This window comes from Borostomias antarcticus (genome assembly GCF_949987555.1).
Source record: "Borostomias antarcticus genome assembly, chromosome: 1".
NCBI lineage: Eukaryota > Metazoa > Chordata > Actinopteri > Stomiiformes > Stomiidae > Borostomias > Borostomias antarcticus.
Genome location: NC_140234.1, coordinates 52,107,214 through 52,122,591, shown reverse-complemented (window position 1 = coordinate 52,122,591; position 15,378 = coordinate 52,107,214). Strand labels below are relative to the sequence as shown.

The window sequence follows — 15,378 nt, the reverse complement described above, 5'->3', positions numbered from 1 at the left end:
TAATAAAAATCCAAGGGGAAATACTGGTAATGCATCATTGTATAGCTTTTGCTGAACACTTTTGTATGTGCGTGTGCGTGTCTGTGTCATCTCTTGCTTAGATGCGTACGGAGCTGTACTTCCTGTCGTCACAGAAGAACCGTCCTAGTCTGTTCGGCATGCCCCTGATCGTGCCCTGCACAGTCCACACCAGTAAGAAGGACCTTTATGACGCCGTCTGGATACAGGTGTCCCGCCTGGCCAGCCCACTGCCTCCACAGGAGGCCAGCAACCATGCACAGGACTGGTCAGTCCACACATACACAGACACACACCCATCACAGGCCAGCAACTGGGCTTAGGGACAAATGCCATCATATTGCCTCTGACCCTACAGTGATGACAGCATGGGTTACCAGTACCCCTTCACGCTGCGCGTGGTGGCCAAGGATGGAAACTCCTGTGCATGGTGTCCCTGGTACAGGTAAGACATCCATCATCCTGTCTCACACACCATTACCCTACCCTCTTGGTATTTATGCATTTCTTTGTCTATATGCCTCGTCTTCCTGTTAATGAATGAATTGTGTGCACGCGTGCGGGTTTGTGTGCACGTACTGTTCTCTGTCTGCGCAGGTTCTGCAGGGGCTGTGCAGTGGAGTGTACAGAGGACAGGGCGTCAGTCGGGAACACCTACATCGCTGTGGACTGGGACCCCACAGCTCTGCACCTCCGCTACCAGACCTCCCAGGAGAGGGTGAGCAACAGTAACATACTTTAACGTTAACATACTTTAACGTTAAATATGCTAAATTATTTGAGGGGATTTATTGTTGCCTAAATTGCCTGCGTTACAAGAAGTAATCATTGCCATGGCATACCGTCCGCTTGATATAACCTGTGTGTCACGTCTGTGAATTGGGAATGCAGTTGGATATTATGAATGGAAGCTGAACTCTTTTCCCCTTGGCTAATTTTATCAGGATGCCACTGTTGCACCACATTTGGACACTCAGAATTGTGATCCTTGGCTGAGTGCCAACATGAGAACTGACTGCAAAAAGCCTCAAGGGCAGAGGAAAATCAGTGGATTTTGGATTGGAACATAGCCAATGGCTTTTATAACGGGCCTGGAATATGATGTTATTCATGTTAGTAGAGTGTGTTCCTCTGACCTGTGTTCAATGGCACAGTGTTAAGCAAGACATGAACTTCTATGTTAATGATCAACCAATGACCCCTTTTTGTGTTCTGTTGACCTCAGAAGAGAGTAAAAGGCTGGAACTATAAACAATGAATGAGCAGTCAAATTTAGTTTACATTTTAAATGCAACAAGGCCATTTCAACAAATACTAAACTGAAGACACTTATTCAGATGGTAAAATTGGAGTTGGATTGGACGTTTTGATTTTAGGACCCAGTCGGATATTGCTCTTTTAACCTTATCTGTGAGATAAGGGAAAACCAGATACTCTGTGTTTGAAAGGCTGTAGGGTTCTGTGTTGAACAAACTGTGTCACTAAAGAGCAGGGTAGCATTACTACACGGTGCCACATCGATTCTGATGGGCATCTCATGTCCAAAATATTTAACGATTACTTAATAGATATGCTTCACTATTGCATTATATTGACAATGGACAGAGAGCACTCCTGTTGATAATGTGGCTCTGAAAATTGAGCTGGTGTGACAGAGTGACTGATCCCCCGGCTCCCTCCAGATAGTGGAGGAGCACGGCAGCGTGGAGCAGAGCCGCCGTGCACAGGCAGAGCCCATCAGCCTGGACAGCTGTCTGAAGGCCTTCACCAGCGAGGAGGAGCTGGGCGAGGACGAGCTCTACTACTGCTCCAAGTGTAAGACCCACTGCCTGGCCACCAAGAAGCTGGACCTCTGGAGGCTGCCGCCTATCCTGGTAAAGATCTCCAGCAATGACCCCCATCCAGCGCATCAGCCAGAGATGTCCTGCCTTCCTCCCACATTTCACCTTTCTAACCTGCCCCCTTCTTTTTACCTCCCTTTACCTGTCTGTCTCCTCCTCGACGTACCTTTTAAATCTGTGTCAACAATATGTTTATTGAAAAGAAGATTCATCTCTATTCATTTGATGAACATTCAAGCAGCCGTCAATATCATACTCTTCGCTCTACAGATAGTCCACCTGAAGCGCTTCCAGTTTGTGAACGGGCGCTGGATCAAGTCCCAGAAGATCGTGAAATTCCCTCGGGAGAATTTCGACCCTAGCGCCTTCCTGGCCCCAAGGGAGGTGGAGCATTGCCTGCACTCCCACAGCGAGGGGGAGGGATTTCTGAGGATAGGGGGCGGGGACAACATCTCCTCTATCTCTGCCCCTGCAGGACTTTCCAGCGTTGTCAAAGGTTCATACCACCTTATCTCAAATCTTGTTTTTACATTGTCTCAACCATGTCTCATCTCAATACTTGTTTTCATTTGAAAATGTATAAGATTAGTGATTGTATGTTAGAATGCCACATTTTGATTTTGACTGATTTGTAACTCAGTGGCCAGTGTGTGTGAACTTTTTGCTGTGTGGCTGTGTGTTTGGTTTGACTAAGCTTGATGGTTCACTCATCGACCATCTCAGATCATTCTGAGATAAAGAGTATTTTACTCCATAACCCTATCTAACTTCAAAGCTCATTACACCCCAGACCAATACGAGCTAGTTTTGCAAAGACAGCACACCACATAACCCAGGAATCCCCTCTAAGTAGGTCACTCTCTTCGCCTGCCCTCAGCCTCCCCAGCCTCGGGCAGGAAGTCGGCCCCCCCACTGAGCCGAAACAACAGCCCTTCTAGTAGCCCCAAGAGCGGGACAGGAGGGGGGTGGAGACAGGGCCGACTCCGCCTCCCACAGCTGGGCAGCCGCCACCGTCTCTCCAACAGCAAGGAGAACCTGGAGGGCAGCACCAAGGAGGGGGGCCCCATCCCCGACGCTGAGCCCAAGGAAGGGCCACCACAGCCAGACACAGAGGCCACGGGAGTGGGGGGCATGCGGCCAGGCCCCAGCGACGTTGTCCCCGTGGACTCGTCAGTGGCCACCGAGGCCTCCAGCAGCCGCTGTGATGTCATCTTGATGAATGGCGAAGGCGGCCAAAGTTACGGGTTGAGTACGGAGGGCAGTACAGAGCCGAGCACATACCCCGAGACCGTACTGCACCAAAGAGACAACATCTGTCTGGAGCCCATGTACAACTTATATGCAATCTCAGTAAGTGGTGCCTTGACTGCTTCATTACTGTGGAAGAGAAATAGAACAGAAATAGAATGTATATTCATTTGAGACCTGTTTTACAACAAAAGTTTGTACCAAGTCATTGGTTGGTAATGCTTAGGAATGGTACTGTAGGTTTATCATGCAAATAATATTTTTATTCTCTCCCATATTGTTTCTTGGGTGGTTTCTCTTGAGCAAACCCATGGAAAATATAATCTTGTATATTATATATGTATTATGTGCTTATATGAGTTCGTCTATCTTTCTATAACTCTGATCTTCTGGTTATTCTTCTTTTCCCAGTGCCATTCAGGAATCATGGGTGGAGGCCACTATGTGACCTACGCCAAAAACCCCAATGAGAAATGGTACTGTTATAACGACAGTAGCTGTAAGGTGAGAAGATTGTCACTCCAGACTTCAACTACACAGTACATTACTTTTGCAGTTCGGGCAATAAAGTTTGTCAATTTTCATTTCAACTGATTCCATTAAGGGAAGGAGTTACAATTTCAATGTTAAATTTCAAATTAATCTCTTGGTCTGAAGGAGAAGATATTGAAAAGTATCTTCTCATTTCAGCTCCGACCGGCAGCAACTGAGCTGTAAATCCTAACCTGATCAAAGAGTACTTCTAAACAATTCAGTCTTCCTGTTCATTAGGTTGTTGTGTTTGATTTGATTTGTCATCCTTAGGAAGTTCACTCTGAGGAGATTGACACAGACTCGGCCTACATCCTCTTCTACGAGCAGCAGGGGGTGGACTACTCACAGTTTCTGCCAAAGACTGATGGCAAAAAGATGGCCGACACCAGTAGCATGGATGAAGACTTTGAGTCCGACTACAAGAAATACTGCGTGCTCCAGTGATCGCATGGTCTTCCATTGCTAGGCACTACCTTTGCTTGTCCTTCTGACAGACAGACGCAGTTGCGCAGGCATGGACTCAAATATCAGCTAGTGGATGCCAGGAAGCACAAAATGGCGGCTTTTTGCAAAGTCATCACAAACCAAACCACTGGCGACGCCAGATGACGTAGCATTGGATAACGGTACCCTGGTATGTGCGCAGGGGTGTGTTCCAGCACTTTCTCAATAGAGACACCTAGAAAAAAAGTTGCCAAGGGAACAAGATAGCCCCACTTTTAAAAGCACTAAACTGGCACACTGCACAGTGCACACTGAGACCAGTGACAATACCCCCCCGACCCTCACATTGAACAAGAGTGGCCCATGCCATCAATAAACTATCATATTTCCAAACATACACAACCTGAATGTAGGTTAGCACGAGTTGATGTGCGTTTAAATTGAAGTGAGCTAAGACTTGCAGGCAAATCATCTGCAGCCATAAGCATAGGTTGCTTTATCAGTGATCTGACTGATAAATGCTCCTTACACACATTTATCAGTCAGATCACTCAAAACGCAGTATTTGAAGATGTGTTCAATACTGTTTTGGGTTATCGACATTGAACAGAGGATTTTCCAACATCTTTGTTTCTCTTTTCCCTCTTCAGTAGCAATCCTATCAGTAGAAAAAACACATAATGCTACCTCACTGTTTTCTGCAGTTCATTGGCCAATTGTAATGTTTGTGACAGTATAAAAAAAAACTTCATTTGAGGTCTGCCCACACATTTAAAAAACAACTAATAATGTAGCTCTCTTATATGAAAAAAACCACACTGGTTTGGGCCTTTCCACACAAGAAAAGGAACTTATTTGTGCAATGTTCACCAATATTATCCATAATAACGATCAAATGTGAGGGGCTTGTTGCTGGGTTGGGGCTCAATTAAGTTTCAATCAAGTCCAGGTAGGAATATGAATTTAACATTTCTAAATCTGCAATTAACTGAGAATGCACTGAAGTCTGTTGTTGAATTGGCATTTCACTTGACTTTCTGAACTGAAATTTAATTGAAACTCACCCTGTTTCATTTTAGATTTGTTTAGACTTTATTTTCTTATAACTCATAGGTTTGAGTTTAATTTTTGATTATGTTCAGGACAGGTGCCATAGACTATGATTCAAAGAGACACTTTAAGTATACAGTGTGTACATGCATATATATTTTTTATTTATTGCTTTTCCATTTTCAAATGCTTATTTTATAGAAATGTTCATCGTATGGATTTTTTAAGCGCACTTTGTTCATTGGGGGCATTCCCATCACTACTGTTTCCATGGAGATACAGTTTGATACTGTAACTTAACAGTACTGCTTGTTAAGGCTCCATGCTGTCGCTTAGCGCCATGCCCTGAAGGCTCCCAGGCTTTTACCATTGGCATGATGCTTCTGCTGCTAATTGAAGACTGGTTTCTAGTGCACCGTCATGTCGTCTTCATACCACTGTCACGAGAATGACCTTTCTACATCTCTACTGTAATCTGTTGCCACAGCAACAACTAATGGAGCTAAAGCACTTCATACAGTACATCACAACACGCCATGTCACTTTTGTTATGTCAGAGGTCATGCTGTGTCTATGCACTATCACGGGTGCATGTGAAGTCGGGTAGTACTGCGTTGTGTTGATAACTGTAGCCAAGCCGCTAGCCAAATTGTATTTTAAGTTAAGACACAAGTTTTATGTATTCTTCTCTGATGTCATGTATTTTCCATATTGAGTTGGAATAGACTCCTATGGTCAAGCCAAAGTTGTCCTTTACAGATTATACTAGCCAATGAAAGGCCACACTTTCAGTGCTGCCAGAAACTTGGGGGCGGTGTGGTGAAACGCTGAGAAGTTGCACATAATGTCTTGGATTGATTGATTGATATGATTCCCTATATTACATGGCCGAGAATCATATCCATTCTGAACAATATATTGCTATCTGAATATTTGTAACAGGCTGCCAGGTTGGTCAGAAGACTGTTACCCACTGGTGGTACAGGTTCGTTTGACTGTCAGAGGGGACTTTGAACTGTGAAAGTGCACCTGGACCCTTCTCTTTAAACATCATCTCCAAGGTCAGTCACAGTGTTGTGCGTCTGGCTTTTAATAGCATTTGTAACAAGCTCTTCTGTGTAGCAACATCTTACCACTGTGAACAGACTTTGTTTCCTAGAAAAACAATGGTCATGGGTTCTTATAATTTATAGTAAATCTAATCATAGTGACATTTGCCTTCAGCTTTCATAATTTGAATCTAATTGAATGAAACTTTTTATTTTCCTCGTCAGAAAAATGTATGTGAAATAAATGCAAATGTATTGAGCCTTATTTATTACCAATTACCCCGTTAAAATTATTTTTTTCCATTCAAAATTATGTCTAACTGTTGAATGTCTCAGTACAACATGACCTGGCTCAAATGGAACAGTTTGAGGACTACAGGACTCTTCTCGTGACATTGTGTTCTACATTAGCTTGTTGGTTTTTTTTAGATTCAGTTGCTCGTAACAAGCCTGTGATGTAGTAGATGACTTGGTGACTTGTTACTTTTTCTTTGAAACAAGATCCCATTATCACCTTCAGGCTCATCACACCTACAACTATTTTGTACTAGCAAGTGACACAATGTAATCTTTTAAAACAAGGGTGGGGCTTGATTTCATCTTGATTCCTCTCAGTTTAGGAATCAGAGTGAGTTGATTTCAAATTCAATTGACAGGGATTGAAGTTCAGTTGACCCCCAACTCTGCTGAAACATCTGTGAGCATTTTAATCCTGTGAAACACAGGGCTTACATATTGACCCCTCTCTCCCCGTGTCAGAATGCTATGTACACAATTGGCACGTAGTGCAATCTACTACTGAAGTTTTTGTCCTGGACCTTAATTATGATGGATTGAAAAGAGATGTTAATTGAATGTACTTTATTTTGTAAAGTGTTGTTTAAAGAGCAAAAATGACATTGCACTGACGTTGAAAATGTACATAAGTGTTTTGTAAATAAGCTAATAAAGATGTATGTATTTGAATATGAACTGTAAAGAATACTGTACTTGTAGTTGTATATGGAGTGATACTGTTGATCTGTAACAAATATCCAAGCAACAAATTAAATTCAAAGGATGCAATTAAGTCAGTAGGTTGATGTATGTTGTGGTTTTCTTTTTCTGTGTAACATGCATTCTCATGACATCTGGATATTTGTTCTTTGTGTACCATGATGTGTCCATGTGTTTCTGCATGTGTGCATTAGCAAGCCCTCATACACTGCCGGAGACGGAGCATGTGAGGCTTTGTGAGAGGAAACCACAACCACAGAACAACAGTTCCCTGAAACAATGACATTCATATCTTGTACATGTCAGCAACGGGGGCTTGTTTCATGATGTATGCCTTACACCGGCCTACTTAAAAATAAAACAGAATTTGTACACTCTCTCTCTCACACACACACACACACACACACACTTTAAATTTGCAATGGGATAAGCGTTCAGTGGGAGGAGAGGGAAGGAACAGCCTACATTATTAAATGATTCTGTCCTTGTCCAATAAATGGAAGATTATATGTTATGTTATCCTATTGGCTTAATAGTCATGAAATGCTGACGCCACCTTAGTAGTTGATCTGGAGCATAGTTTATTTGAGCTTCGTGATACTCTGTATTGCTACTGTGCATTTCCCCTACTTGTGGTTGGCGCACAAACAAGACGCCTCCAACTGCATCAATATAGCTGTTGGTCTTTTTTTTGCTGAGAAGAGTTGACCTTTTTTTTGTCTCAGGATAGGTTTGTTGAGAAAGGGGCTGTACTGTCTCATACTGAGCGCAACTCAAGTATAGGATTATCTGATTATCTCTAGTTGCACGTAGATCTATTGAGTCTTTGACTGCAATGGAGATTATTGTAAAGTAATCTGTGGAGTAGATGGGTCACACAAGGAAAGGTAAGTGGTGGTCCATGTTCTACCAGAAGACTAATTTTCTGCATGTTGTCTTGAACATTAAAGATGTCGTTAGATATAGAATATATGGAGAAACTGAAATATGTACTTATGTTAATGAGGTTAGTAGAGCTCAAACATCCGTCCTCTAGACTACAGTACTTTGCCTTAAACAGAAATACTGGCCTACAGTAGGCCTACCTCGGGAATCTCATCTTGCAGCCTAATTTTCTTCAACACTTTTTTTTTTTTTTTTTTACCACAGAAACACAACAGACCCTGACCCTGTTGTACAGTTCAGATCTCACACGTGTGTAATGTTCCTAGAAGAGAACTCAGGACAAGTGCTTGAATGACATGATTGATCATCTCAACAATACAAGTGAGATTTATTTTCCTTGGCTACCAGGAATGTACCATTACAGTACCACCTGTAATGCTGTCTGTCTTTATGTCTTGTAAACATATAATTTACATTGTTTCTGAGTTTAAAGACAAAACTAAACCTGTCTGTGTGCCGTCCCTTATGGATATATTTACAGCTAGGTCCCCTCCTTCAGACATGGAGTTGACTGTGACGCACTACATCCTCATCTGTGTTTCATCCGTCTCTATTCTGCTTCTCATAGTCCTGGGGACTATGTGGCTCAAGAAGTAAGAGTAAAACTACCTGAATGGTTTTGTACGGTGACTAGGATTGTACAGTAATTCTTAATTGAGGAAGCTACAGCCAGTGGTAGAATGTCCTGTTTGAACTTGAAAACAAAATGTTTTAGTGCCCCTCTGTTAATTGAAGAAATTATTATCTCACCTGCCTTGTATCTGCTAAATGACTTGGTCCATATCCCTTCTCACCACTGTCAGGTATCGCTCCATGGTTCAGACCATTCGGAACCTGCAGGGGGCAAAGTCAGTGGTAAATATCCCCCCTCAGGAATCTCCTGTCCTCTCACCCAATCCTCTGAACCCGGTCTCATTTGAGGAGATCCTGGAAAGGGGAGAATCGGAGCTGACACCACTGCAGAGGACCAAGACTAAGTCTGTCTCAAGACTGCCATGGAGACCACCGCAGCAGGTAGGCTACGTTTGCTACACGTACGTAAGCTTTATCGGAACACCTCACAAGAATGACAGAAATGCAGCTATGTATTGTCAGCACTAACCTGCTTTACCTGACTGCTCTCTTCCCGTAATGGAACAGGCATAGCCTTTAAACAGTTGAAAATCAAGTTGCCACCCAATAAATATGTTATTGGATGAGTAACTCAAAACTGTGTCCAGCTTTTGGGTTGGCTGTGAGGAATAGTTGCACGGTGGAGATATCAAATTGGATAGTCGTAAATGTGGACCACACCTAGTTAGTGGCCCTCCAGAGTCCACTGTAGCTCCAGCTTCTCATCTGACCATTTCCAAACTTTCATTATGTCATCCAGAGAGCATGTGACAATAGTCTCAGACCTGTCTCTCTCACTAATACACCATGCAGCAGTCTTGTATTGAGTGTTCATTGTTGATCTATAGAGTCCTCCTTGAATTGCATATAAAATGTTAGAAATGTACAGCCGTTTGCATCTAACAGTGCGCTATCTAGACAACCAAAACAACTACAGTATCTGCACGTTTTGCACGTTTGAGAAACATATTCTTCCGTGGGGTTTATTGGTGGTTGGCATCCAACATCATAAAAAGATGCCATAGTCAGAGTCCTAATATGGGCTTCAAAATTAAGATCTGAAACAAATAGCCTATGGTTTCTAGGTTCTATGTCACCATCAGTGACGATGATGCACCACAGATTTAAATGGTAATCTAGACCCAGAATAATGTTAATGGCTCAAAACCATAGTTCAAGTAGAGTATTTGAGGGGTGTTCTGTAACTGTTAGCCCAGTTTTGGAGACTTTTACTATTGATTGCACTGTGCCGGACACCGCTCAAAGTACCTGTAGTTGCCAAATGTATTTGACCCAGATCTGGTACTGACCTCCCCAGGGTCCACAGTTCACCAAGTCAGACCTGCGCCTGCTGCAGCTGATCAAGGCTGGGAAGGAGGGGGCGTTCTACAAGGCCAAGATGACTCAGGGAACCTGCAAAGGTCACACTATGTTCACCTGCAAGATCACCAAAGAGGGTACAGGAACAACACACATGCACACAAACACATGGAAACAATAGAGCAGAGCACACCACTTCTTGGCTGATGGCCGGAGCCCGACAGCCCTGGGAATGTGTTTGTCCCTTTGTCACACACTTTGTTGGTACAGGACTTTGCTGACTGCTCCCTCTCATTCACTCTGCCTTTTGGTCCCTCACTCTGCACAGGCAGAGTGAGTTAATGAGAGGGAGCAGACCAACAAAATCCAGGCAGGCTGGCAGCACAGAGAAGTTGTGTCAGATTTCACTCATGAGAGACAGGACTGTAGAGTTTACAGATCACCTCATTAATGGCAGATATCTTTCTGGTTATTAACAGAAGAACAATCTTGGACATATGAGTCAAGAATTAAAATAAAAGTAGGGCCTACACATATAGCAAACGTAATATTTTATGAGTTAGGCCTACATCAGCTTACATCAATATCTTATAAATTTTTCCCCAAATCTACTGTACAAAATGAGCACACTCCTGTAATTATTGTAATCCGTGGCTGACCCCCGGCCTATATTAATATGTAGGCTAAGCAGAGCCTAAACGAGGCCAGTACAGCCTGGCTATGGGCTGATGGGCTACAGCATTACGGTAATAGTGGTACCACTGTCACCATTGTAATAGTTGTGGGTGTGAATTGTACTACAGAAATAACCGCCAAGGAAAACTGCTGGGTTTGTTCTCATAATTTAGTGATGTCTTAAAAGGGCACACATCATCACCCCGCTCTCCTCTGTCTACCCTTGCGCCGACCTCTATACTGTATACTCCTCTCAGGCCTTACTATAAACAGTAGCAGATTAAGGTGAGCGGTTGCGTTGTGGCGAGTCAAATTACGCGTGGCACACGGCATCCCTGTGTTTGTGGTTATTTATTTATTTATACAGACTTGAACAATCAAACGTCACTGTCAATCAACTATTACATTGTTCAAAATTAAATGCTATAGAAAATAGACATTCTTTATAACTTCAAATATTTTCAACTCTTAGGTGATTACATTCTTAAAATGTACTCCCCTAAGAGTTCTTAAAATGTAATCACTAGCTAGACACAATAGTAGTATAGTCAACTAGTGAATGCAAATACGTTTAATGAACTCTCCCATTTTTATTTTACAGCAAATATGTGTAGATGTCCAGATAAGCCACTGTCTTGGTCTACTTTACCACCAAAGGCAAGTGCAAATGGCAGGCAATGAAATTTGGCCAGAACTATCAAAAGAACAGGTGGATGCAATACTAAGCCCATCAGCCTTGAGCTAGGCTTGACCTGGCCTGGTTTTATTAGGTAAACCTATTTCAGTTGTTTGCTCAGATCACAAAATCTCTAGTCTGGGTTTCACATATGGTACTCTGAATCTCTACTTGAGGTGTCACCCCCAAGCGGGTAGATATGGAGGTGTCGATCATGAGGAAACTGGTGCACCACAAAAACATCATCCAACTCCTGGACTGGAACACCAGAGACGGTGAGAGAAATAATGAGACAAGTTTCTTACTTTATGGCCATGATACTTGCTGATCTTGCTGACACACTTTATCCAGATTATTTATTTGGCCAGCATTAGAGAAGCCAATTTGATCATAATTTCCCCCTAGGGGAGCATTAAAGTATCTATCTGTCTGTCTATCAGTCTGTCTGTCTGTCTGTCTGTCTGTCAATTTTCTATTAAGTCAGCAATTGTTTGCTGTGTGTGTGCGCGTGTGTGCGCGTGTGTGCGCGTGTGTGCGTGGCTGTGTGGCTGCGTGCATGTGTTCTTCATGCTGTTGCAGAGCCCTACATTTTGATCATGGAGTTTGTAAGCCACGGGACCCTGCGTAGTTTCCTGCAGACCCACAGAGATAAGCTAAGCACCGACCCCGAACTGCAGAGTCTGCTCACCATCACGTCCTATCACATCGCATTGGCCATGGAGCACCTGCGATCCAAAATGGTAACCTAGTTTCATCCTCCTCCCTTAGTCCTAATAATACCTACTGTAGCTAGCTGCCATATTGGATTTGGACATAGTGAAGGAGGCAGAAAGAAAGCACAGTCATACAGCTAGATTAAGCAGAGAGGGGCGTGGGATGTGTTCTAGGTTGTGCACTGTGACCTGGCCCTGAGGAACATCATGGTCAGCAAGTTCCCCTGGGAGGTGAAGGTGGCGGAGTTTGGCCTGGCCAGAGACCTGACCTGCATGAGGAGCCGGAGAAGCAGCCGCCAGAAAAAAACACGGGTCAGAGAACACCCCTCTGAATCCTAATACTACTGTACTGTATATGACCAGTGTTGATTTGTCCCTGCTTCGTTTGACTTATTATTTCATCATAAAAGGTGACTCAACAACAGTAATACAGCCAATATATTTAGTTTTCTTGAAATGCATTCAAATTTGATCCACCTATCAGTGGCCTGAATTATATAATTGCTTTAATTGATGAGCAAGGGCATTTCTATACTTAGTATCTGACCAAAGACCCTCTAGGGACAGGCATGGGCTCTACTGAGTGCTGAGTGTGAAAATATAGGTGTTGATAAATGTTTTCATATCTTTGTAGGAGCGTGTGCCCTTGCGCTGGTACCCCCCTGAGTACTTTCGAAACAATTATTATAGTTTCAAGGGGGATGTGTGGGCGTTTGGCATCTTGTTGTGGGAAATGCAGACATTTGGTAAGTGTGCAACTGTCCATAACAAAATGGCTGCCATTGTTCACATGTACTGGTCTATGAGAAAGTAATGACGTTTTCCATTTGAACCTTGGGATTGGTAGGCACCTTGCCCTACCCGGACCTGGAGACGTCAGAGTCTGTGGTGTACCACATCTGTGCGGGTCGTAAGAACACAGAACCTGACAGCTGTAGGCCAGAAATGTAAGTGACATCTGTTGGAGGAGCAGCAGCAACATACTGTATCTCAGTCCTCATATAATCAAATCCCATAATTAGGGATGTGCACGGTTAACCGATTTCTCGAGTACCCGAGTAGGCAATCTGCTAGTCGGAAAATAAATACTACTCGGTTAATCTAAAGGCTATATAATATGGCATGTTTGGCCGTGAAAGCGCGCATTTCTGAGCGCCTGTGCCCTTCTTCAATTGTTACCAAAGAGGATAGAGCGTTGGCGGCTGCCTGGAGAAAAGCGCTGTACTGTATATGGAGTCTTTTTAAGAGCGCTCCGGCACAGGCCCATGCGCGTATAGCCTACTCGTTTTCCAGCCTATAAAGAAATATTGAATGAATAGGCCTGTTGTTCAATAAATCTATTTAGTTTTGCATGGACATTTCTCTAATGAAGGCTTGACGCCGAAACATCCATTATTGTCCAATAAATTGGAAATAGGCAGTGAGTGCCGCGGTGCTTTTTAGATAACGCTAAAAATTAATTCACTTGTTATCCGGCATCGGCAGTAAAGGCTTGGTTTAATACTTAATTTATATTAGTAAATTAGAGGTCTGGTTGCATATTGTAGGCTTAGAGTTTTCAGAGTAGCCTAACGATAGGCTTAATAGGCTATGAGCTGGGCAGTGCATCCAAATTAAAAGGCTGCGTTTTTCGATTCCGATAGCTTCATGAAAACCTGTGGGTTATTCAATCTGATAAGTAATGCATCCAACCACACATCAGCTTTTAAATATGTTTATTTGCAAGGGCATGGACGAGACATGAAAGCACCGCCACGGTAATAACGGCGGAAAAAAACGTTTTCCCCTCCGAGGGGGCCGGGGTTAAATGCGCTCTGTCTGGACGGTATCTTTTTTTGAGTAATCTTTTTTTTGAGTAATCGGTTACTCGAGTAGGATCAGGTTAGGTTACTCGGTTTTAAAATTAGTCGAAATTCCCATCCCTACCCATAATCCTGGCAAAGGTGGAATTAAACCATTTATCACTGTGATATATTCATATGTCTTCTATAATCGAAGATGAAAATTTACAATTTTACAGCTCCCTTTAAAATCGAATTCATCATTTATATAGCTTTTTCAGATCCCATTGATCTAAAATGGTGAAAACAATTATGTCCTACTCACCTGGGATATAGACATACAGCTTGTTAATTCCCATATAACTAGTGAAGTATGCATTCATTATTTAGATACTAGTCTAGGCTTTTTTTTTTTTCTCAATTCCAGACTCCAGATAATGAAGGACTGTTGGATGGAGCCCTACACTTCCCGACCCTCATTCACAGACCTAGTGAGGATCCTGGCAGAGATCATGGAGAATGATTCAGTAGGCATCCATCCACCTCTCTGGACTTTAATGACGTGGTGCATATCAGTAGTCCACTGCTTGTTGGTCTACTAATTGGGTATTGCATCATGCCATTTCAAATAGTTCTCCTTACTTGTTTCATAGTGCTTTTTCCCGTCAATGTCTCATGGACTAGTAATCTTGCCAAAGGGGTCCCCCTAGTGTGCGGGTGCAGTTTCATTTGAAATCCTTGTATGGCACAATATACCCCTGCTCACAGGCTAACTCAAGTTCAAGCTTCCCATCCCACCCTACACCTAATGTAATATTTAACTATGTCGTTGTTCTTTACAGGATTACGTGGATGTGGGAAACTCAAGCCTTCTGGCAACAGCAGAGACAGACAACCATGAAACGCAAAGCATCAAATTCTTTTGAACCAAACAACTTTTTAACTAAAACAATTGTACCAGAGAGTAGTCAGAAGCATGATAATGTTGTTAACTTACACAACAATGTATGTCTAGTTTGCACCAAGGCGCCCCTGCCTCTATCTGGACCCAGGCACACTCACACACACACACACACACATAGACATACACCAGTCCTGGGCTCAGATCCCCTTCCCCTCACCCGGCTCCGTATCCTTTGCCTACCCCCACCCTACCCTAACCCCTGCCTCTATCTGGACCCAGGCACACTCACTCTCACACAGACATACACCAGTGTTGGCCATGTCTCTCCTATGATGTTTTAGCCCTTTTTGCTCTGAAAATGTAATTTAATGTAATGTATTGCTCTATAATGTTCTTAGCCGTCAGTCAAACATACTCCAGGAGCTTGCTCGATCGTCTCATTGAGAGGGGTCAGGGAAGAATTTTTACAGCTCACCTTTCTGCCCCTGGGTGATACTGTTTGGTTTTTTTCTTCCCTCTGGAATATGTAGGGATGGGACCTATGCCCACCTCCCTTGTTCTCTGTAAAGCGC

At 43.1% G+C, this 15,378-nt stretch overlaps 2 protein-coding genes across 5 annotated transcripts in view; both read left to right on the top strand.

Annotated features, from left to right (window-relative positions):
* usp32 (ubiquitin specific peptidase 32) overlaps positions 1-7,217 on the top strand; it is a 101,895-nt gene extending 94,678 nt beyond the window's left edge. For all 4 annotated transcript variants that reach the window (XM_084444919.1, XM_084444918.1, XM_084444917.1 and 1 more), the window contains 8 exons: positions 102-286; positions 377-463; positions 616-736; positions 1,701-1,892; positions 2,130-2,355; positions 2,737-3,209; positions 3,519-3,611; positions 3,912-7,217. In XM_084444919.1, the coding sequence (XP_084301045.1) occupies positions 102-286; positions 377-463; positions 616-736; positions 1,701-1,892; positions 2,130-2,355; positions 2,737-3,209; positions 3,519-3,611; positions 3,912-4,085 (1,551 nt within the window). In that variant the 3' untranslated portion in view covers positions 4,086-7,217. The remainder of the gene's footprint in view (positions 1-101; positions 287-376; positions 464-615; positions 737-1,700; positions 1,893-2,129; positions 2,356-2,736; positions 3,210-3,518; positions 3,612-3,911) is intronic.
* Positions 7,218-8,626: 1,409 nt separating this feature from the next.
* Positions 8,627-15,130, top strand: LOC311307505 (fibroblast growth factor receptor homolog 1; the record flags this gene model as incomplete). The annotated part of the gene is made up of 10 exons (XM_084436320.1): positions 8,627-8,718; positions 8,929-9,139; positions 10,056-10,194; positions 11,585-11,683; positions 11,988-12,148; positions 12,296-12,433; positions 12,756-12,867; positions 12,969-13,068; positions 14,330-14,429; positions 14,745-15,130. The coding sequence occupies 10 exons, from the start codon at positions 8,627-8,629 to the stop codon at positions 14,826-14,828; spliced, it is 1,236 nt and encodes a 411-aa protein (XP_084292446.1). The 3' UTR covers positions 14,829-15,130.
* Between the last annotated feature and the right edge of the window lie 248 nt (positions 15,131-15,378).